General features: G+C 45.4%; 1 protein-coding gene across 2 annotated transcripts in view; it reads right to left on the bottom strand.

Moving 5' to 3' along the window:
* Nucleotides 1-23,123, bottom strand: part of NEK11 (NIMA related kinase 11) — a 959,809-nt gene that overhangs the window by 291,570 nt on the left and 645,116 nt on the right. For both annotated transcript variants that reach the window (XM_063922362.1, XM_063922361.1), the window contains one exon: nucleotides 3,974-4,100. In XM_063922362.1, the coding sequence (XP_063778432.1) occupies nucleotides 3,974-4,100 (127 nt within the window). The remainder of the gene's footprint in view (nucleotides 1-3,973; nucleotides 4,101-23,123) is intronic.

Raw genomic sequence — 23,123 nt, 5'->3', positions numbered from 1 at the left:
CACATTACTTCTTAGTGATCATCAGGATGGGCTCTTCTTGAAGCCCCTGTCCTGGCGACTCACCAATGGTACATCTGGGAGAATAAAGATTCCTTATTGCCGCTAATCGCTAATTGTGGTGATCAGGGCTTAAAGTGGTCCTGGAGAGGTGGTGGAACTCATTTTTCACACCACATACACCCCTCCCACCCCTCCCCCCTCCCTCACACACACACACACACACACACACAGTGGAGCCAGGGCAAGAGCTAGTGTTTTCGGCACCTCCCTGCAAACTATAAATTAGTGCCCTACCTCACGCAGTAGTGCTCTTTATTCACGTTGCACTACACTATGGTACCCTTTATGCACGTTATGCCACACAGTAGTGCCCCTTATAGCCAATTCCCACAGTAGTGGTGCCCCTTATATATAATGCCCTAAATAGTAGTGCCCCTTACACAAAATGATCACAGTCGTGCCACTTATACACATAATGCTCACAGTGGTGCCCCTCATACACATCTCTGCCTCTGTCACTCCAGCAGCTCACCACCTGTATCCCTCAAGCAGCTACATGCCCTGTATCCCTTCAACAGCTTCCCAGTCACTCTTGTCCCTCCAGCCACCTCTCATCTTGTCTTCAAGATGCACAGAGCCTGCTCCTCTTCATTGCTCCTCTTCACTTCAGCAGCAGTGACAGCATGACCTTACATACATTGTGCCAGAAAAGGAAACCACTGGGACATGAGGAGGGGATGACTACTGTCCAAAAAACATAGCATGTGAGTACCAGGAGGGATGGACTGTAAATGGAGGAGGACCGTGGAGCCACCAGGACCTGAGGAGTGGGGAGGTGGCTGTAGCTCATCAGTAACACTATCGCCGCGATGGGGCAGGTTTTTCTGTTGGAATTACTGTGCAGGACAATGGAGGTGGTGGAACTAGTTCCCCTTCCATTACAGGTGGTAGAACTCAGTTCCACCATGTTCCCCCTCACTTTAACCCCTGGCGGTGATAAGGATCTTTATTTTTGGGTGCTGGTGGCAAATAATAATAAATAGAGTGCAGTTGCAGGGTTCTCCTATTCAACTGTGGGAGAGAAATTGACAAGCAGTGATTTTCTATAGAAACCAACTTGTCATTTTGTTTATGTACCCCCCAGAGCAAGTCTGATTTTTCCTAAAATCATTATTGTTAGGAAAAATCACCGGAACTTGCTCTGGCACACCTATGGCATCCTTCCCACCCTAGGACTTATTAAGCAATTGGAAGCTAAATTAGTCTGTAATTAGTTACCTTCTGCAGTGATGGCTTCTTCCAGCATGAGGACCCGGGTCCTGTGATTGTAAAGTGCGTATAAGTATATGTGAGTGTGTGTGTGCATGTGAGCCCTTGTGTGTGTGACCCCCCCCCCCTCCCCTCCCCTTGTGAGTGAATTCCCGCTGGAGGCAGCGGCTGAACTACATCTACCAGCAGCTCTTGAGCCTCCCAGCAGTCCTAGAGCCTCCCAGCAGCCCCCTCCCCAGTGATAAGATGGAGGGAAGACCACAGAGAGCTGCGGAGTTCACCGGAGAATATATATTTTTTTGTGTGTGTGAAACCCCCTACCCTGTGTGAGTGTATTTCCCCCCGGAGGCAGCAGCTGGGAGAACTACATCTCCCAGCAGCTCTTGAGCCACCCAGCAGCCCCCGAAACTCTGAGCATCCCCTTCCCCAGTGAGAAGATGGAGGGGAGACCACCGGGAGCTGCGGAGTCCACAAGCTATCTTTTATTGTTTTAGCATTCACGTACTGCAGGGTTTCCAACGCTAAAAACCCCATGCACATTTATTATAAATTAGATCCCGTGGGTATCAAGAGTGTGCATACCCGACATAATCCAAAATTGGGCACGAGGTACACAAGGTTTTTTTACCTCGCTAAACATTATGCCAAACTGAATTCCCCTCTAGAAGTTTTATTCTAACAATTAGTGCACTTTCTTAAACAAATTCTGTTTTTTTTCATCAAATAAGACACAGCACCAGAGTAGTAGCTCACAATAGACACACTTTTAGGTACCCCACAAGAGGGCTAAAAAAGGGGCTTGTCAGCAAGGACAGCAGTCAGCAGTGACTGTAGAAAATCACTATGAAATGAGTGAAGAGAGATCTGTCCAAGTTCAGCAGCCCCCTCGGTCTTTCCTCCTTGGTGTCCCCCTGACAGCAAGAACCCGGAGGCCAGTTCTTCCACTGCCTCTGGGAGTTACACCACTGCTTAGACTACTGCTGATGTACTGTTGTCAGTGGTGTGTAGACTAAATACAGGGAATGGGCTACTGAGCAGCAGAGGAAGGTGATGAATAGACAAATGTGTCCTAACTAGGAACATGGGGAGCGCAGCGCCCCTGGAGTAAGTGCTATTGGTGCCAACAGCGGTGGTGGATGCCATCCAACCTGTCTGGGCAGCCGTGGACCACACTCACTGATTGTTGTCAATGTGTGCCACTCAAAAGTTGTGCGACTCATGCTGTGGTGGCACAAACTGTGGCAGTGACACAAACTGACAACAGTCAGTGTGTGTGATGAGACAGAGACTGGGCAGCTGAGTGTGCTGTGGGCAGGGCTTGCCAGTTGCCGGAGATGCACATCTTAGACTCAGCAGACAGGTGGCCCGGGGCATCCTGGGGCAAGAAAAGCCACATGAAAGAGAGGAACAAGTTAAAGTTGGCACAGGGATGACAAAGATGATGTGAGGTTGGCATAAGGTGTGCAAGGGCTGGGTATGGCTGACCCCTAATAATCCAAATAATTTATGCACCTCATGGCCTGGATGTGAACCTGCTGCTACAGTTAGAGCTGTTTAACCTCAGCCTAGTCCCACTGAACACATAAAATCAGAGGAACCAGGACATCTACTGTGCTGTGACTATTGGTGAATAAATGAATTCGTTATGGGGGAGAGAGGTTGCTGCCATAGCATAGGCATGCCCCGGGTACCATGGCACCATGCTACAATTCTAGTCCTAACAAAGGGAGGACTAAAGCATTTTTTTGCTGAAAAGAAACTAAAATTCTGTAAAACAAACAAATGTGCATATTGCTCTTTGTTCCTTATTAGAATCTGTGCTTAGTAGTCTTTTACATTATCTTGTAATTAAAATGATAATATACTGCTTCAGAAACCGCACAGACCAATACTGTGTCTAGACTATAAAGAGTCTAATCGAATGTATAGATGACCTTTCGGTACATATTCTCTGGGTGCTATGTGCAAGTCTTATATGAGAACTCTGACAAAGAACACATAGAGAAGGTCATTGCTACTGACATATACTGACAGGTAGAATTCATTACCAACATCTATTATCTATAAAAGACATGTATCAAAATATTACACATGACAATCTGACACCTTTTGACAAGTACATATAAAGTAAGAAAAAAATCTTCACTGCTCCTTACAGTAGCTTGGATGGATGATAATGTAAAAAAAGAATATATTAAAGCTAAAATATCAGTCAAAGCTGGTGTATCATGGATTAATGTTTGTAATTCTCCAAACCAACCTAATACTTAATACTCATGCCAAATATTACATTCAAGAAGAAAAAGTTTCCAATCATCTTGCATAGTTGATAGTCCCAAAGACTCCAGTACAGTCCTAGGTTTTAAGATTTATCCTCAGAAATATGTATCCATGGATATTTCCTTATTTTCCAATATACAACAAGCTGCAGTGTATAATTCCTCTTATTCTGCATACTGCTTTGTAATAATCACTATACATGCTTATCCTCTAGGATTTGCTTCTTTACATCTGTTGAAGGGGATTATATAAAATGTAGTATGAGAGTACAGTATTTAGCTTACAAATATTGATAGGGCCTGTAATACAGCAAAGTGCCCTTAGACAGACTCAGTACTTGGCATGTGGCAGTAATAAGCCAACTATGCTTAAACAGTATATAAAGATGGTAGCAGCTATGTACTTAGTAATGGTCATTACTCACCACATCCTGATGGTTCCGATGCACAAAGTCTGTTATCTGGTTTTTTATAACTGTCATCATGGTTACTGTGAGACTTTGCTCTTACAGGCTCTGATTGTATAAGGTGATTTGGAAGCTCATCAGTGCCCTGTACAATACAAAATACAAAGAATATTCAGGCACCATCCATGAGCTGCAGCAATGTTTAAGAAAACAATTGCTTCATTAAGTTACATAGCAAAGGGTTCAGTATTTTCAATAGGACTTCCCAAAATACTGCATACTGTGTTGGAATTGGGGCAATCAATCAGAAGCTGCAGACATGTCTCTATATAATTGGAGTTTGTTAGGTCTATCTGCCGCCTGATTCCTTGATACGCTGACCACAAAAGTTCAACAGTCACATCTCTATGTTGGAGCTATATGGGGAGCCCAGAGGCAGAGTATGTGATTCCCCAGTGCGGGCACATTTACAGTTGTGTCTTTTAAATCAACAGCATAAGACTTCTGAACAGCCGGTGTTAGTGAAACTGTTACTACTTGGACACAGAGGGCCTCATTCCGAGTTGTTCGCTCGGTAATTTTCTTCGCATCGCATCGATTTTCCGCTAATTGCGCATGCGCAATGTTCGCACTGCGACTGCGCCAAGTAAATTTTCTAAGAAGTTTGGTATTTTACTCACGGCATTACAAGGTTTTTTCTTCGTTCTGGTGATCGTAGTGTGATTGACAGGAAGTGGGTGTTTCTGGGCGGAAACTGGCCGTTTTATGGGAGTGTGTGAAAAAACGCTACAGTTTCTGGGAAAAACGCGGGAGTGGCTGGAGAAACGGGGGAGTGTCTGGGCGAACGCTGGGTGTGTTTGTGACGTCAAACCAGGAACGAAACTGACTGAACTGATCGCAGTGGCAGAGTAAGTGTGGAGCTACTCAGAAACTGCTAAGAACTGTCTATTCGCAAATCTGCTAATCTTTCGTTCGCAAATCTACTATGCTAAGATTCACTCCCAGTAGGCGGCGGCTTAGCGTGTGCAAAGCTGCTAAAAGCAGCTTGCGAGCGAACAACTCGGAATGACCACCATTGTTGCTATATGAATTGACTAGCAAATATTAAGATGTTAAACTCATTGAAGTCTAGGGGGGTGATTCCGAGTTGTTCGCTCGCTAGCTGCTTTTAGCAGCATTGCACACGCTAAGCCTCCACCTACTGGGAGTGTATCTTAGCTTAGCAGAATTGCGAACGAAAGCTTCGCTAATTTTCTCAGAACGATTACCCCGCAGTTTCTGAGTAGCTCCAGACTTACTCAGCCATTGCGACCAGCTCAGTCCTTTTCGTTCCTGGTTTGACGTCACAAACACACCCAGTGTTCGCCCAGCCACTCCCGCGTTTTGGAACTCGAACGCCTGCGTTTTTCCGCACACTCCCATAAAACGTCCAGTTTCCGCCCAGAAACACCCACTTCCTGTCAATCACACTACGATCACCACAGCGATGAAAAAGCTTTGTAATGCCGTGAGTAAAATACCTAACTTTTGTGTAAAATAACTAAGCGCATGCGCTCTGCGAACATTGCGCATGCGCAGTTAGCGGATAATCGCAGTATAGCGAAAATCGGCAACGAGCGAACAACTCGGAATCACCCCCTATGTTCTTACAGCTATGAATTGATGTTGCCAATTATGTCTTTTTAATAACAACATAAGCCTTTCAAACAACCTGTGCCAGATGAATTGATATTAATTGGACTCAGCATTCACTAAATCACCTGGTGACTTAACATCAAGCTGGAAATACCCCTTATAAGAAAGGATATAAGCATTATTGGAGGAAATAGCCCGTTAGATTTTAATTTTATTATACATGTAATACTGGCTGGTGTTTGCTGATTTATTGTTTAATATGTATTTTATTATATATATTTTATATATTTTTTAAATAAATTGAAAATAACTTTCTTCAATTCCTGTGCACTGTAATAATCTTTTTTCCTTTTTCTAAACAAATTTTCATGGTGAGTAACCCCTGCATTACTGGCTGTACAGGAATTGTTCTAGGTGAAGCGCTTAATTAACTTTTTAGTGTGTGTGGCTTTTAAATAACTGGCAGATTGTTTGAAATGATTGAATCATATAAAAGGATTTTTTTTTTAAAAACGTTTACAATGTTACATGAATTATACAATGGTTCATTTAATCTACAGGAAATATTTAAAAAGGAACTAACATAGACATAGTATATGACATTATATGGAAAATTCGCCAGTTGTATTGTGCATTTTATACGGTATTTGTTATATATTTGTCCTCAGATCCCTGGTTTCCATCGTATTTCTAAGGCAGCAACATATTTTTTTCTGAAAACAAAATACTTCAAATGTTTAAAATGTTGATTATTCTTTGCTATATATATGGTTTAGTCTGGAATAAATGTATAATATTCTCAATATGTAGTACACCCGCCAAAGTACTGTATGTAAAGATGCATTAAAATAAGTGTCTTTGGCTATTTCAGCAACACAGGCGCATACAATCCTCATACAGCCGTGACATCTCCATAGGTAAGTACTAGCATTAGTATTGGTCATACTGAAGAGCTCACTGACTTTTAAGCCGCCACTGTCCAACAAGTAAGATAGCTATTTCCGCCCTGTTGGAAGTGTCCAAATTTCAGCTAGAGTGGTGTACAGCATATCATATCTGGACTGGAATAGTGGAAACGTTCTCTGGAGTGACCATACACGCTGCAATTGTAGCAGTCTAATGGACAAATCTTGTTTTGGCAGTGTCAATGAAGAATACAATGACATACTATAAAACGGTGTGCTTCCAAACGTAGGGCCATATTCAGGTTAGCAAACCAAAAAAGCGCACTAGTGGGCAAAACCATGTTGCATTGCAGGTGGGGCAGATGTAACATGTGCAGAGAGATTTAGATTTGGATAGGGCAAGTTCAAACTGAAATCTAAATTGCATTGTAAAAATAAAGCAGCCAGTATTTACCCTGCACAGGAACAATAGAACTCACCCAAATCTAAATAAGGGGCACTACATGCAGTGTAATGTGAATAAGATTGCGCTACTGTGTGGCATCATTTGAAAAGGTTGCACCAAGGTAGCTGGATGACTTTGCTAAGCGACACAAGTGTGCGGCACAAACACCTGGCCAATCTAGGAGTGGCATTGCAGTGTCTGACAGGATGGCAGTTTTAAAAACTAGGCCCCAAACAGCACATGGTGCAAAGAAAAAAAGAGGTGCACCAAGGTTGCTGGTTGACTAAGCTAAGCGACACAAGTGTGCGGCACAAACACCTGGCCCATCTAGGAGTGGCACTGCAGTGGCAGACAGGATGGCATTTTTAAAAACTAGGCCCCAAAAAGCACATCATGCAAAGAATAAAAAGAGGTGCAATGAGGTAGCTGGATGACTAAGCTAAGCAACACAAGTGTGCGGCACAAACACCTGGCTCATCAAGGAGTGGCACTGCAGTGGCAGACAGGATGGTACTTTGAAAAACTAGGCCCCAAACAGCTCATCATGCAAAGAGGAAAAAGAGGTGCAATGAGGTAGCTGAATGACTAAGCTAAGCAACATAAGTGTGCAGCACAAATACCTGGCCCATCTAGGCGTGGCACGCAGTGGCTGAATGTCGAAAGTGGCCTGCAATTTTTTTGGGCCACCAACAGCATCTCCTCCATGCCCCTGTCACAAAATTCTGCACCACCAAATTAATTGTATGTGCAAAACATGGGACGTGCCGGAATTTGCCCAGATGTAATGCACGCACAATATTGGTGGCATTGTCCAATATCACAAATCCCCTGATGAGTCTAAGTAGGGTAGGCCATTGTGCGATGATTTCCCTCAGTTTCCGTAAGAGGTTGTCAGCGGTGTGCCTCTTACGGAAACCGGTGATACACAGCATAGCCTGCCTAGGAACGTTCGTTTGTGAGATGCTGCTACTGGTGCCGCTGCTGTAGTTGCTGCGGGAGGCAATACACCCACCCAGTGGGCTGTCACAGTCATGTAGTCCTTTGCCCTGCTCCACTTGTCCACATATCCGTGGTTAAGTGGACACTGGGTACAACCGCATTTTCAGGACACTGAGGACACTTTTCATAATATCTCTGTACAGACCGGGAATCGCTTTCCTAGTGAAGTGGAATCTAGATGGGATTTGGTACCGGGGACACAGTACCTCCATCAATTGTCTAAATCCCACTGCACTAATGGCGGATACCGGACGCACGTCTAACACCAACACAGCTGTCAAGGCCTCAATTATCCGCATTGCAACAGGATGCCTGCTGTCATGTTTCATCTTCCTCACAAAGGACTGTTGGAAAGTCAATTGCTTAGTTGAAGTAGTACAAGTGGTCTTCCGACTTCCCCTCTGGGATGACAATCGACTCCCAGCAGCAGCAACAACAGCAGCGGCAGCAGCAGTAGTAGGAGGAAATGGTTCTTAATCTTTCCCTATTTTATTTTCCAAATTTTTGTTCTCTTATTTTTCTGGAGATATGTAACAATTGGCCTAATTCAGACCTGATCATAGATGTGCTAAATTTAGCACATCTACGATCAGTCTTAAGAAATGCAGGGGGACACCCAGCACAGGGCTAGTCCGCCCCGCATGTCAGGTCCGACCCCCGCACAGGTACATAAGCATCGCACAGCGGCGATGCTTTTGTAATGGAAGAGTAGCTCCCTGCCAGCGCAGTTCCTGCGCGCTGGCAGTGAGCTACTCATCACTGCCCGGGTCGCAGTGGCTGCGTGTGACATCATGCAGCCCCCACAGCCCCCCACCCCAATGGTCTGGGCACACCTGCATTTCCCGGACCGCTCCCCCTAAACGGTGGCCAAACGCCGCCGGCCCACCCCCTCCCACCCAGCGACCGCCTCTGCCTGTCAATCAGGCAGAGGCAATCGAAGGGCTAAGACAGCCGTCGGCTGTCTGGCATGCGCTGGTGCACTGCGGCGCCGGCAAATGTACAGTTCAAACCTGATCGCTGCTGTGCATTTTTTAATTAGCCCCAACATACGGCACAGGAGCGCGTACCCCTACACCACACAGGGCAAACCCTGTAAAAATGATTTGGATTAAATATTAATAACCCCTTTATTTGGAGTACATAATATACAGCACAGGAAAGCACCACTGGAATTATATGGCATCACCACTGGACTAGACTTATACGGCAGTACCCCTGGACTTATATGGCTGCACCACTGGACTGGACTTATACAGCAGTACCCCTGGACTTATATGGCTGCACCACTGGACTGGACTTACACGGCAGTACCCCTGGACTTATACGGCTGCACCACTGGTCCGGACTTGTACGGCAGTACCCCTGGACTCATATGACTGCACCACTGGACTGGACTTATACGGCAGTACCCCTGGACTTTTACGGCTGCACCACTTGACTGGATTTATACGGCAGTACCCCTGGACTTATACTGCAGTACCCCTGGACTTATATGGCTGCACCACTGGACTGGACCTATACGGCAGTACCCCTGGACTTATACTGCAGTATCCCTGGACTTATATGGCTGCACCACTGGACTGGACTTATACAGCAGTACCCCGGCAGTACCCCATGACTTATACGGCAGTACCCCTGGACTTATACAGCTGCACCACTGGACTGGACTTATACAGCAGTACCCCATGACTTATACAGTAGTACCCCTGGATTTATACGGCTGCACCACTGGACTGGACTTATACAGAAGTACCCCTGGACTTATATGGCAGTACCCCTGGACTTATATGGCTGCACCATTGGACTGGACATATACGGTGGTACCCCTGGACTTATACGGCTGCACCACTGGACTGCACTTATATGGCAGTACCCCTGGACTTTTACGGCTGCACCACTGGACTGGACTTATACGGCAGTACCCCGGGACTTATACTGCAGTACCCCTGGACTTATATGGCTGCACCACTGGACTGGACTTATATGGCAGTACCCCTGGACTTATATGGCTGCACCACTGGACTGCAATTGTTAGAAACTTTTGCGCTATATTATAAATTTATATGATATGGCTGACAAAAATAACAGACTCCTATTGAATTAAAAATATTTAATAATATATGAATAATCACAAATCATAAAACAAGACCGGTCTTAGTAGTTTAAACATCTAAGATGACTAGTATATATACTTTCCAATAAAAGGAGGTGGACTTAAGCATATTCTGTGCACAGAGGTGTAAAAACTAGCTTTATAGCTAAATGACTTGATTTACAAAGTCAAAAAAATATAGATCAAGTGTAGCTGCTGGTAGAACCCGTATAATAGATGTTTCCAATAGACAGTCACTTTGTATCAAAGTTCCTTTGAATGTAATAATCCAACATAGGTCAGTAAAATGAAATGAGAGCCGTTTTCAACCGGAATCTTACGTGAGGTGTGAGCAAGTAGTATCAGCAGGAGTACATCCCGACGTCCACCACACTGGCTTCTAGCTGCGGGGAAAACGGCACCTGCACTGGTGCCTGCTACAACCTGTCCTGCTCGGTCTGAATGCTCCACAGGTCTCCACCTCTACGTGTTTTTTGCGGGCACCGGTGAGCGGCTCCTCTCCACTCAAGAATAAACAACCAGCAGATGAATGCTGCGGCCGGTATGTACTACGGGTCTAACTCCAGCTGGGGTCCAACAGTTCAGCTACTGACGCGTTTCGCTTTGAGGAAGCCCCTGTGGGAGGAGCGAAACGCGTCAGAAGCTGAACTGTTGGACCCCAGCTGGAGTTAGACCCGTAGTACATACCGGCCGCAGCATTCATCTGCTGGTTGTTTATTCTTGAGTGGAGAGGAGCCGCTCACCGGTGCCCGCAAACGGCACGTAGAGGTGGAGACCTGTGGAGCATTCAGACCGAGCAGGACAGGTTGTAGCAGGCACCAGTGCAGGTGCCGTTTTCCCTGCAGCTAGAAGCCAGTGTGGTGGACGTCCGGATGTACTCCTGCTGATACTACTTGCTCACACCTCACGTAAGATTCCGGTTGAAAACGGCTCTCATTTCATCTTACTGACCTATGTTGGATTATTACATTCAAAGGAACTTTGATACAAAGTGACTGTCTATTGGAAACATCTATTATACGGGTTCTACCAGCAGCTACACTTGATCTATATTTTTTTGACTTTGTAACTCAAGTCATTTAGCTATAAAGCTAGTTTTTACACCTCTGTGCACAGAATATGCTTAAGTCCACCTCCTTTTATTGGAAAGTATATATACTTGTCATCTTAGATGTTTAAACTACTAAGACCGGTCTTGTTTTATGATTTGTGATTATTCATATATTATTAAATATTTTTAATTCAATAGGAGTCTGTTATTTTTGTCAGCCATATCATATAAATTTATAATATAGCGCAAAAGTTTCTAACAATTGGAGTTTTGTGGTTAATTGCACTTGGGTGGCCCAGTGCAATTTGATTGACCTGCTAACCCCAGGTCATTAACTTTTTGCAGCTGATTGTTATTTTATCCAAAAGGGTTTTTTATTGCACCACTGGACTGGACTTATACGGCAGTACCCAGGCAGTACCCCATGACTCATATGGCAGTACCCCTGGACTTATAAAGCTGCACCACTGGAATGGACTTATATGGCAGTACCCCTGGACTTATACAGCTGCACCATTGGACTGGACTTATACGGCAGTACCTCTGGACTTATACGGCTGCACCCCTGGACTGGATTTATACGTCAGTACCCCTGGATGTATACAGCTGCGCCACTGGACTGGACTTATACAGCAGTATCCCAGGACTTATACGGCAGTACCCCTCGAGTTATATGGCTGCACTACTGGACTGGACTTATACGGCAGTACCCCTGGACTTATACGGCTGCACCACTGGACTGGACTTATACGGCAGTACCCCTGGACTTATACGGCTGCACCACTGGACTGGACTTGTACGGCAGTATCCCTGGACGTATACAGCTGCGCCACTGAACTGGACTTATACAGCAGTACCCCAGGACTTATACGGCAGTACGCCTGGACTTATATGGCTGCACCACTGGACTGGACTTATACGGCAGTACCCCTGGACTTATACGTAGTACCCCTGGACTTATATGGCTGCACCACTGGACTGGTCTTATATGGCAGTACCCCTGGACTTATATGGCAGTACCCCTGGACTTATATGGCAGTACCCCTGGACTTAAACATCTGCACCACTGGGCTGGACTTATACGGCAGTACCCCTGGACTTATACGGCAGTAACCCTGGACTTATATGGCAGTACCCCTGGACTTGTACTGCAGTACCCCTGGACTTGTATGGCTGCACTACTGGACTGGACTTATACGATAGTACTCCTGGACTTATACGGCTGCACCACTGGACTGGACTTATATGGCTGCACCACTGAAATGGACTTATATGGCTGCACCACTGAACTGGACTCATATGGAAGTGCCCCTGGACTTATACGGCAGTACCCCTGGACTTATACGGCAGTACCCCTGGACTTATACGGCATTACCCTGGGACTTATACGGCTGCACCACTGGACTGGACTTATGCAGCAGTACCCCTGGACTTATACAGCAGCACCGCTGGACTTATGGCAGCACAGGACACCACCACTGGACTGATGCAGCACAACACAGCACCACTGGACTGGACTAATACAGCAGCAACACTGGACTTATGGCAGCACAGGGCACCACCACTGGACTTATGGCAAAACAGGACACCACCATTGGACTGATGCAGTACAAGACAGCACCACGGCACTGGACTGGATTTATACAGCAGCACTGGACTTATGGCAGCACAGGACACCACCACTGTGACTGGACTGATGCAGCACAAGACAGCACTGTAATGATACAAAAAAGCAGGTCAACACCCCATGCGCCACACCACTTTCCCGCACAGACACTGAGGAGACACGTCCTCTCGCTACCCTATCCAGAACTGGAGTGGAAATGGCGGCAACACGCGGCTCCTTATATGGTATCCAAAACCCGCGAGAATCCGACAGTGTCATGATGACATTTTGCCTCGTTCTGGTTTCCGAGTCTGCTGTGAAGTCCCGAGCCAGAATCGGATCCGGGCTCGGGACGTGATGTTCGGAGGGTTCAATTCTCAGGGAACCAAACCGCTGATTCCTAATTTCTACTATTTGGATTCAATCTATAAAACATTTTGCATGTTGCCATTGTGTCACACTCTCAAGAAGACAAAGGGAGATTTAGTTTAGCATACGCATCTGATGGATGTGGATATGGAACTTGCTGATATTGGATAAATTGTACAATAAGTAACTGACCCATTTAAATAAAGAATCAGATTTGTAAAAGCTTAGAAACAGGTCATTAATTCTAGATGAGTGATAAAGCTTATTATGGAAATGTACTGTTACCATCCAATCAGATTGTAAGGGGTATATTAACTAAGGTATGAGGGTTTTTTTTAGAAGTGGAGATGTTGCCCATAGCAACCAATCAGATTCTAGCAATTATCTTCTAGCAACAGCTAGGTAAATGTTAAGTGTAATCTGATTGGTTGCTATGGGCAACATTTCCTCTTCTAAAAAACTCACACCTTAGTAAATATACTCTTGAGTGCCATTTTCTTAGCACAGTTAAAAATAACACAAATGCCTGATTGATTGCTCTGGGTTTAAATATTTTTACTGTCCATTAAAATACTGCTGCCTCTAGTAGGCAATGTTTATATGACAGTTTTGCTATACATCATTTACTTGTCTTTAAGCTATGTTGTCTAGTAAGCACTATAGTGCTACAGTTGATTTTTTTAGAAGTCTAGGGGGGTATATTTACTAAAGGTCGATTTTGATCAATCTTAATCAATTTTGGGCTTCCAGGGTTGAAACACACATTTACTAACATGATTTTTTTTATATCAAAATCGACCTTTAGTAAATATACCTCAAGATATAAAATTTAAAAAAAAATCATACAGGGCAGAGCATTTTCACCAATACTGATATTAATTACTTTTTTTGCTCCAGTATATACAGTGCATTTGTAAATGAGTACAAAATGCAAATAGAAAGATGCAGGACTTTGCAGAAATGTGAATTCACAGCCAAGCACATACACAGGTGCAGGATGCTTTCCACTTTTTAAATGTACTCCTGTGCAAACGTTTTGTGCAACCATCTGCAGGATTTTGTTTATCAAAGCATTGTGCATGCCAGAACAAAAAAATAATACTATCAATGCAAATTCCTGTTTACTATCACTTGTGGACTACATCTTATTTAACTTATTATACACATTTTAAATATATCTGGCTCATTTGTTGATGGTATACTTGCACACACAGAAACAAGAATAGACAGACAGACAAACAGACAGACAGACAGACAGACAGACAGACAGACAGACAGACAGACAGACAGACAGATAGATAGATAGATAGATAGATAGATAGATAGATAGATAGATAGATAGATAGATAGATAAATGCTGTACGTTAGATAATTACTGTTGCAAAGTGAGACCCGTTGGATACATCATTTAGATGTTATTAGACCCCATGGTTGTAATGACAATCTTATCTTTCCTTATTTTACAAATTGATTAAATCCCTTTGGATTTTTAATTGAAGCTGTTTTGAAATATGCACCTTTTTGACGTTAAGCTGTTTTGTTATTATGCTGCTTGAACATGTACTGTAGGGATAAATTTACTAAGAATCATGTTTTGCCTTGAGATTAAACACGATAGGCATCACAGGGATACGTGAGAGATTTTTAGGCTAAGGCCACACATAGCGGCCAAGCTTGGCCGGGAGGGGGGTTCTGTGTTCACACCGATCCTTTTTGCGGGATGCCGCAGAACAGGATGCGGCCAGTGACACAAAGGATTTCAATGTAACACAGTGCGACACAGCCGCACTGTGTGAACACATACATTGAAATGTATGTATAAAGGAAAAATATCTCATAGGAGCGCTCTTATTTAATGGATATTTCAATAAATTTATGGATATGAAATGAGTTCATATCCACAAATTTATTGAAATATCCATTAAATAAGAGTGTTCCTCAGAGATATTTTTCCTTTATACTTACTCCTTAGGCCCATATCGGCAAAGGGCCCTTTCTTCTGGGGAAGCTGCTTAAAACAGCTGTATTTAACAAACAAATTGGTTTCATGGTTATTGTAGTTAGACTTTACCACATTGATCAATAATAGCGCATTAAGGAACCTTTATCACATTGAAATGTATGTGTTCACAATCAAATCCCGTTGCCCTGCTGTCGGGCCCAACCGCAGCATGCTGCGGTCGGACCCAGCGGCGGCGGGACTGCCGCACATGTGTGGGCGCCTCCATATGCAATCTCCTTCTGGCCAAGCGGGTCCCACTAAACGGGACGCGCTTGGTCGCTATGTGTGGCCGTAGCCTTAAGATCAAACACTGAGTTTTTTTCTGAGTGTGTATGCATTTGTGCTTAATCGTGTATAATTAGTGTATGTGTTCAGTCATGGTGGCTGAAGTGTATAGTACTGCCTGTGAGCAACTTGCTTTGAAAAGCCTGCACAGATCAGTATGATCTGGGCAGTACTTCTCTGTGCTAAAGTAAAGAAAGAGTATTTAAAAAAAAAAAACAGAAATAAAATGCAGGTGGTCCCTTCCCCAAAGCATAACCAGTCCCGATCTCTTTGAGCTGGCTTTGGTGACTAAAAACATGGGACAAAATGCATAGGGTTCCCGATATTTTTAGAACCAGCGCATGACTCCACTAGCAGGAGGTAATTTCACAGCCAGGGGATACACTTGATGGGATCTCCCCAGACAACGCATTATTCCCATCCTAACTAGTCAGCCTAGGATTGGGATTCCTGAGGAAGTGGGTGCCCCCCCCCCCCCCCAATAAAGGGGTCCCCCTCTCCAGTGTACCCCAGGCCTGAGCTGAAGCCTTGACGGTGGGTGCATAGTTGATAGCAATTCATGAAGTTAGATGTTAAATAATATTATCTTTTACAGGAGTACTACAGGTCCCAGCAAGCCTCCCCGCATGCCATTACTTGGATAACTACAAGTACCAGCATGTGGGGCATTAAGAGTCCGCTGGTACCGATAGTCCCCCTGTAAAAGAAATATTAAAATAACAACAGTACACACACACCATAGAAAGTAAAACTTTAATACATACACTGATATTCACATATACTCACCTTGTCCCTGGTGCTGGTCAGTCCCCTTGTCCAGTAGAATCCGCTACATGGATAATACAAAATATACAGTACATACTGACCTAACTAGGGGAGCAGGCAGTTCTCTTCTCCATGTAGGCATCCAGGAGTTCAAAAAAACAAACCAAATGTCCCGATCCCTCTGGACACAAGTAGCGCTTTATGTACATGCTGTACAAACTGAACAGTGCAGCTCCCGCAAGTGGTGGATCCCACACATTTTTTTTCTTGTTTTTTAATTATTTATTTACTTTTATACGGACAAGCACTGCACAGATCACATTGATCTGTGCAGGCTTCTGCAAACACGCAGCTCACAGGGACGTCTATTTGCATAGTGTATTATGTCTCAAGTTTTCTCCTTGTTTTTAAACACGATTCTTTGTAAATTTCTGTGTTGAATTCTTTTCTACTGAAAGTACAGTACTTGCGAGTTAGTTCAATGGTGTATTGTATCCTATTTGCAGATTCGGACATATTTTGCAGTTCAAATCCTGAATTGACTCCCATGTTTGGCTTTAGTAAATCTCTGAGTTTATAAGAATATGCCCCAAAATGTAAAAATTAGGCAAACATGATTGTTAGTAAATCTACCCCGTAATCTCTATAGCATATGTGCTTAATACAATTTATAGTATATTTATTGAATTCACTGGTCACATGCCAATGATGTCATCAGTCTGCTACACTGGCTGGTTCTGGGTTCCATCCACAGCATCTCAGTATCATAGGAGGTGTAGAAAAGGGTAAATAATAGACATACCACTCTTGGCTGTGCAGTCACGCTCCAATATATTTGTCACATGAGGCCAAGGGCGCATGTCCAGGTAAATTATTTATTAGACAGTAAGTTAACATTTGGTATTCGGAATCGATGTGTTGAATGCAGAAGATATGGGCTTGTGTACAGTACTTTGATACCAGCTAAACTGTTATGGCTAGACAATTCTGAAATGGCATGGCTGTGAGGTGCTCAAGGTCAGCTATGGTGAGAACCTACCGACAGTGGACTGAGATGAAAAAATAAGATTTTAAACCTACCAGTAAATCTTTTTCTCCTAGTCCGTAGAGGATGCTGGGGACTCCGTAAGGACCATGGGGAATAGACGGGCTCCGCAGGAGACATGGGCACTAAAAAGAACTTTAGGTATGGGTGTGCACTGGCTCCTCCCTCTATGCCCCTCCTCCAGACCTCAGTCAGAGAAACTGTGCCCAGTGGAGACGGACAGTACGAGGAAAGGATTTTTGTTAATCTAAGGGCAAGATTCATACCAGCCCACACCATCCACACCGTATAACATGGAATATACGAACCAGTTAACAGTATGAAACAAAGCAGCATCAGCCCGAGACTGATCAAAACTGTAACATAAGCCTTATGTAAGCAACTATATACAAGTCTTGCAGAATTTAGTCCGCACTGGGACGGCACCCAGCATCCTCTATGGACTAACAGAAAAAGATTTACCGGTAGGCTTAAAATCTTATTTTCTCTTACGTCCTAGAGTATGCTGGGGACTCCGTAAGGACCATGGGGATTATACCAAAGCTCAAAAACGGGCGGGAGAGTGCGTGCGGATGACTCTGCAGCACCGAATGAGCATACATGAGGTCCTCCTCAGCCAGGGTATCAAACTTGTAGAATTTTGCAAAATGTCTGAACCCGACCAAGTCGCTGCCCGGCAAAGCTGTAACGCCGAGACGCCTCTGGCAGCCGCCCAAGAAGAGCCCACCTTCCTAGTGGAATGGGCTTTTACCGAATTCGGTAACGGCAATCCAGCCGTAGAATAGGCCTGCTGAATCGTGTTACAGATCCAGCGAGCAATAGTCTGTTTTAGTGATGAGCGGGTTCGGTTCCTGGGAAAACGAACCCCCCCGAACTTCACCCATTTTACACGGGTCCGAGGCATACTCGGATTCTCCCGTATGGCTCGGTTAACCCGAGCGCGCCCGAACGTCATCATCCCGCTGTCGGATTCTCGCGAGATTCGGATTCTATATAAGCAGCCGCGCGTCGCCGCCATTTTCACTCGTGCATTGGAAATATTAGGGAGAGGACGTGGCTGGCGTCCTCTCCGTTTATTAATCTTGATGCAAAAATATTTGTGCTTATTCCTTAATTGTGGGGACTGGGGAGCAGCTGTATTATATAGGAGGAGTACAGTGCAGAGTTTTGCTGACCAGTGACCACCAGTATACGTTGTCTGCCTGAAAAACGCTCCATATCTGTGCTCAGTGTGCTGCATATATCTGTGCTCACACTGCTTTATTGTGGGGACTGGGGAGAACAAAAATGGAGAACAAAAATGTGGAGGTTAAAATAGGGAAAGATCAAGATCCACTTCCACCTCGTGCTGAAGCTGCTGCCACTAGTCATGGCCAAGACGATGAAATGCCATCAACGTCGTCTGCCAAGGCCGATGCCCAATGTCATAGTAGAGAGCATGTAAAATCCAAAAAACAAAAGTTCAGTAAAATGACCCAAAAATCAAAATTGAAAGCGTCTGATGAGAAGCGTAAACTTGCCAATATGCCATTGACGACACGGAGTGGCAAGGAACGGCTGAGGCCCTGGCCTATGTTCATGGCTAGTGGTTCAGCTTCACATGAGGATGGAAGCACTCATCCTCTCGCTAGAAAACTGCAGTGCCACTCCTAGATGGGCCAGGTGTTTGTGTCGGCCACTTGGGTCGCTTAGCTTAGTCACACAGCTACCTCATTGCGCCTCTTTTTTTCTTTGCATCATGTGCTGTTTGGGGACTATTTTTTTGAAGTGCCATCCTGTCTGACACTGCAGTGCCACTCCTAGATGGGCCAGGTGTTTGTGTCGGCCACTTGTGTCGCTTAGCTTAGTCACACAGCGACCTTGGTGCGCCTCTTTTTTTCTTTGCATCATGTGCTGTTTGGGGACAATTTTTTTGAAGTGCCATCCTGCCTGACACTGCAGTGCCACTCCTAGATGGGCCAGGTGTTTGTGTCGGCCACTTGTGTCGCTTAGCTTAGTCACACAGCGACCTTGGTGCGCCTCTTTTTTTCTTTGCATCATGTGCTGTTTGGGGACTATTTTTTTGAAGTGCCATCCTGCCTGACACTGCAGTGCCACTCCTAGATGGGCCAGGTGTTTGTGTTGGCCACTTGTGTCGCTTAGCTTAGCCATCCAGCGACCTCGGTGCAAATTTTAGGACTAAAAATAATATTGTGAGGTGTTCAGAATAGACTAAAAATTAGTGGAAATTATGGTTATTGAGGTTAATAATACTATGGGATCAAAATGACCCCCAAATTCTATGATTTAAGCTGTTTTTGAGGGTTTTTTGTAAAAAAAACACCCGAATCCAAAACACACCCGAATCCAACAAAAAAATTTCAGGGAGGTTTTGTCAAAACGCCTCCGAATCCAAAACACGGCCGCGGACCCGAATCCAAAACCAAAACACAAAACCCGAAAAATTTCCGGTGCACATCACTAGTCTGTTTAGACGCAGGAGCGCCAACCTTGTTGGCTGCATATAGGATAAACAGGGCCTCTGTTTTCCTAACCCGAGCAGTTCTGGCCACATAAATTTTCAATGCCCTGACCACATCCAGGGACTCGGAATCCTCCACGTCCCTTGTAGCCACAGGCACCACAATAGGTTGGTTCATATCAAAAGAAGAAACCACCTTAGGCAAAAATTGAGGACGAGTCCGCAACTCAGCTCTATCCACATGGAAAATCAGGTAAGGGCTTTTGTGAGACAAAGCCGCCAACTCCGACACTCGCCGTGCCGACGCCAAGGCCAATAGCATGACCACTTTCCAAGTGAGATACTTCAATTCAACTGTCTGAATAGGCTCAAACCAGTGAGACTTAAGGAACCGTAACACCACGTTAAGGTCCCACGGTGCTACCGGGGGCACAAAAGGAGGCTGGATATGCAGCACCCCTTTTACGAAAGTCTGGACTTCTGGAAGAGAAGACAATTCCTTTTGAAAGAAAATGGATAGGGCCGAAATCTGAACCTTAATGGAGCCTAATTTTAGGCCCAAATTCACTCCAGTTTGTAGGAAGTGGAGAAAACGGCCCAGATGGAATTCTGCCGGAGGAGCAGTCTTCGCTTCGCACCAAGACACATACTTCCTCCAGATACGGTGATAATGTTTCGATGTCACCTCCTTCCTAGCCTTTATCAGAGTAGGAATGACCTCCTCCGGAATTCCCTTCTCCGCTAGGATCCTGCGTTCAACCGCCATGCCGTCAAACGCAGTCGCGGTAAGTCCTGGAATAGACAGGGCCCTTGTTGTAACAGGTCTTCCCTGAGAGGAAGAGGCCACGGATCTTCGGTGAGCATCTCCTGCAGATCCGGATACCAGGCCCTTCGAGGCCAATCTGGAACAATGAGAATTGTCCGAATTCCTCTTCGCCTTAGGATTCTCAGTATCTTTGAGATGAGAGGAAGAGGGGGGAACGCATAGACCGACTGAAACACCCACGGTGTCACCAGTGCATCCACTGCAAACGCCTGAGGGTCCCTTGACCTGGCGCAATATCTCTGAAGTTTTTTGTTGAGGCGTGAAGCCATCATGTCTATTTGAGGCAGTCCCCACTGACTTACAATCTCTGCGAAGACTTCTTGATGAAGTCCCCACTCTCCTGGATGCAGATCGTGTCTGCTTAGGATGTCTGCTTCCCAGTTGTCCACTCCCGGAATGAAGACTGCTGTCAGAGCACTTACATGACTCTCCACCCATCGAAGAATCCTTGAGACTTCTGCCATTGCCACTCTGCTCCTCGTGCCGCCTTGGCGGTTTACATGAGCCACTGCTGTGATGTTGTCTGACTGAATTAGAACCGGTAGACCTTGAAGTAAGGTCTCCGCCTGATGAAGGCCGTTGTATATGGCCCTTAATTCCAGAACGTTGATGTGTAGACAAGCTTCCTGGCTTGACCACAGACCCTGGAAGCTTCTTCCCTGTGCTTCTTCTCCCCATCCTCGGAGGCTCGCGTCCGTGGTCTTCAGAACCCAGTTCTGGATGCCGAACCTGCGACCCTCTAGAAGGTGAGAACTCTGCAGCCACCACAGGAGAGATACCCTGGCCCTGGGGGGACAGGTGGATCATTTGATGAATCTGTAGATGTGACCCCGACCACTTGTCCAGAAGGTCCCACTGAAAAGTCCTGGCATGGAACCTGCCGAATGGAATGGCCTCGTAAGACGCCACCATTTTTCCCAGCACTCGAGTGCAGTGATGTACCGACACCCTGTCCGGCCTCAACAGGTCCCTGACCAAGCTCTGAAGTTCCTGGGCCTTTTCCATCGGGAGAAAGACCCTCCTTTGTTCCGTGTCCAGAATCATGCCTAAGAAAGGCAATCGGGTCGTTGGAACTAACTGTGACTTTGGTAGATTTAGAATCCAACCGTGTTGTTGTAACACCCTCAGGAAGAGTGATACGCTGTCTAGCAATCGTTCTCTCGATCTTGCTTTTATCAGGAGATTGTCCAAGTACGGGTTAATTGTGACACCCTGCTTGCGCAGGAGCACCATCATCTTTGCCATTAATTTGGAAAAAATCCTCGGGGCCGTGGAAAACCCAAACTGCAACGTCTGAAATTGGTAATGACAATCCTGCACTACAAATCTCAGGAACGCCTGATGAGGTTGATAAATGGGGACATGAAGGTATGCATCCTTTATGTCTAGGGACACCATATAATCTCCCTCTTCCAGACTTGCGATGACCGCCCTGAGCGATTCCATCTTGAACTTGAACCTCTTTAAGTATAGGTTTAAGGATTTTAAATTCAGAATTGGTCTGACCAACCGTCTGGTTTCGGGACCACAAACAGGGTTGAGTAATAGCCCATCCCTTGCTGCTGCAGGGGAATTTTGATCACCACTTGTTGAAGGCACAACTTTTGAATTGCTGCCAAAACTACCTCCCTCTCTGGGGAAATAGTCGGCAGTGCCGATTTGAAAAACCTCTTCGAATTCCAGCTTGTACCCCTGGGAAACAATGTCTATTGCCCAGGGGTCCACCTGAGAAAGAACCCAGACCTGGCTGAAAAGACGAAGACGTGCCCCCACAGGAGCGGACTCCACCCGCGGAGCCCCAGCGTCATGCAGTGGATTTAGTAGAAGCCGGGGAGGACTTTTGTTCCTGGGAACTGGCTGTAGCTGGCAGCTTTTTCTCCTTGCCCTTACCTCTGGCAAGAAAGGTAGATCCCTGAGCGCTCTTGGATTTATGCGGCCGAAAGGACTGCATCTGATAATGTGGCGCTTTCTTAGGCTGTGAGGAAACATAAGGTAAAAAAGTTGATTCACCAGCAGTAGCTGTGGAGACTAGGTCCGCTAGACCTTCCCCAAACAACTCCTCACCCTTGTAAGGTAAAACCTCCATATGCCGTTTCGAGTCGGCATCACCCGTACACTGTCGGGTCCACAGTGCTCGCCTGGCAGAAATCGCCATAGCGTTCGCTCTGGACCCCATTATGCCTATATCCCTCTGAGCCTCTCTCATATAAAGGACCGCATCCTTAAAATGGCCCAGGGTCAATAAAATAGTTTCCTTATCCATCGTATCCATAGCAGCAGATAAGGTATCGGTCCACGCTAGTACAGCGCTACAAACCCAAGCCGACGCTATTGCTGGTCTGAGTAATGTATCGGTATGTGTGTAAATTGACTTCAAGGTAGTTCCTGCTTGGGGTCAGCAGGATCCCTGAGGGCAGCGGTATCCTGAGACGGCAGCGCCACCTTTTTGGAAAGGCACGTCAACGCCTTGTCCACCCGTGGGAAGGATTCCCACCGTATCCTGTCCTTGATCGGGAAAGGATACGCCATAAGAATCCTTTTGGGAATCTGCAGTTTCTTATCTGGAGTTTCCCAAGCACTTTCAAATAACTCATTTAATTCAAAGGAAGGAGGAAAAGTAACCTCAGGCTTCTTTTCTTTAAACATGTGGATTTTAGGATT

Source organism: Pseudophryne corroboree, chromosome 5, assembly GCF_028390025.1.
Source record: "Pseudophryne corroboree isolate aPseCor3 chromosome 5, aPseCor3.hap2, whole genome shotgun sequence".
Classification (NCBI taxonomy): domain Eukaryota; kingdom Metazoa; phylum Chordata; class Amphibia; order Anura; family Myobatrachidae; genus Pseudophryne; species Pseudophryne corroboree.
This window is presented reverse-complemented; position numbering and strand designations above follow the sequence as displayed.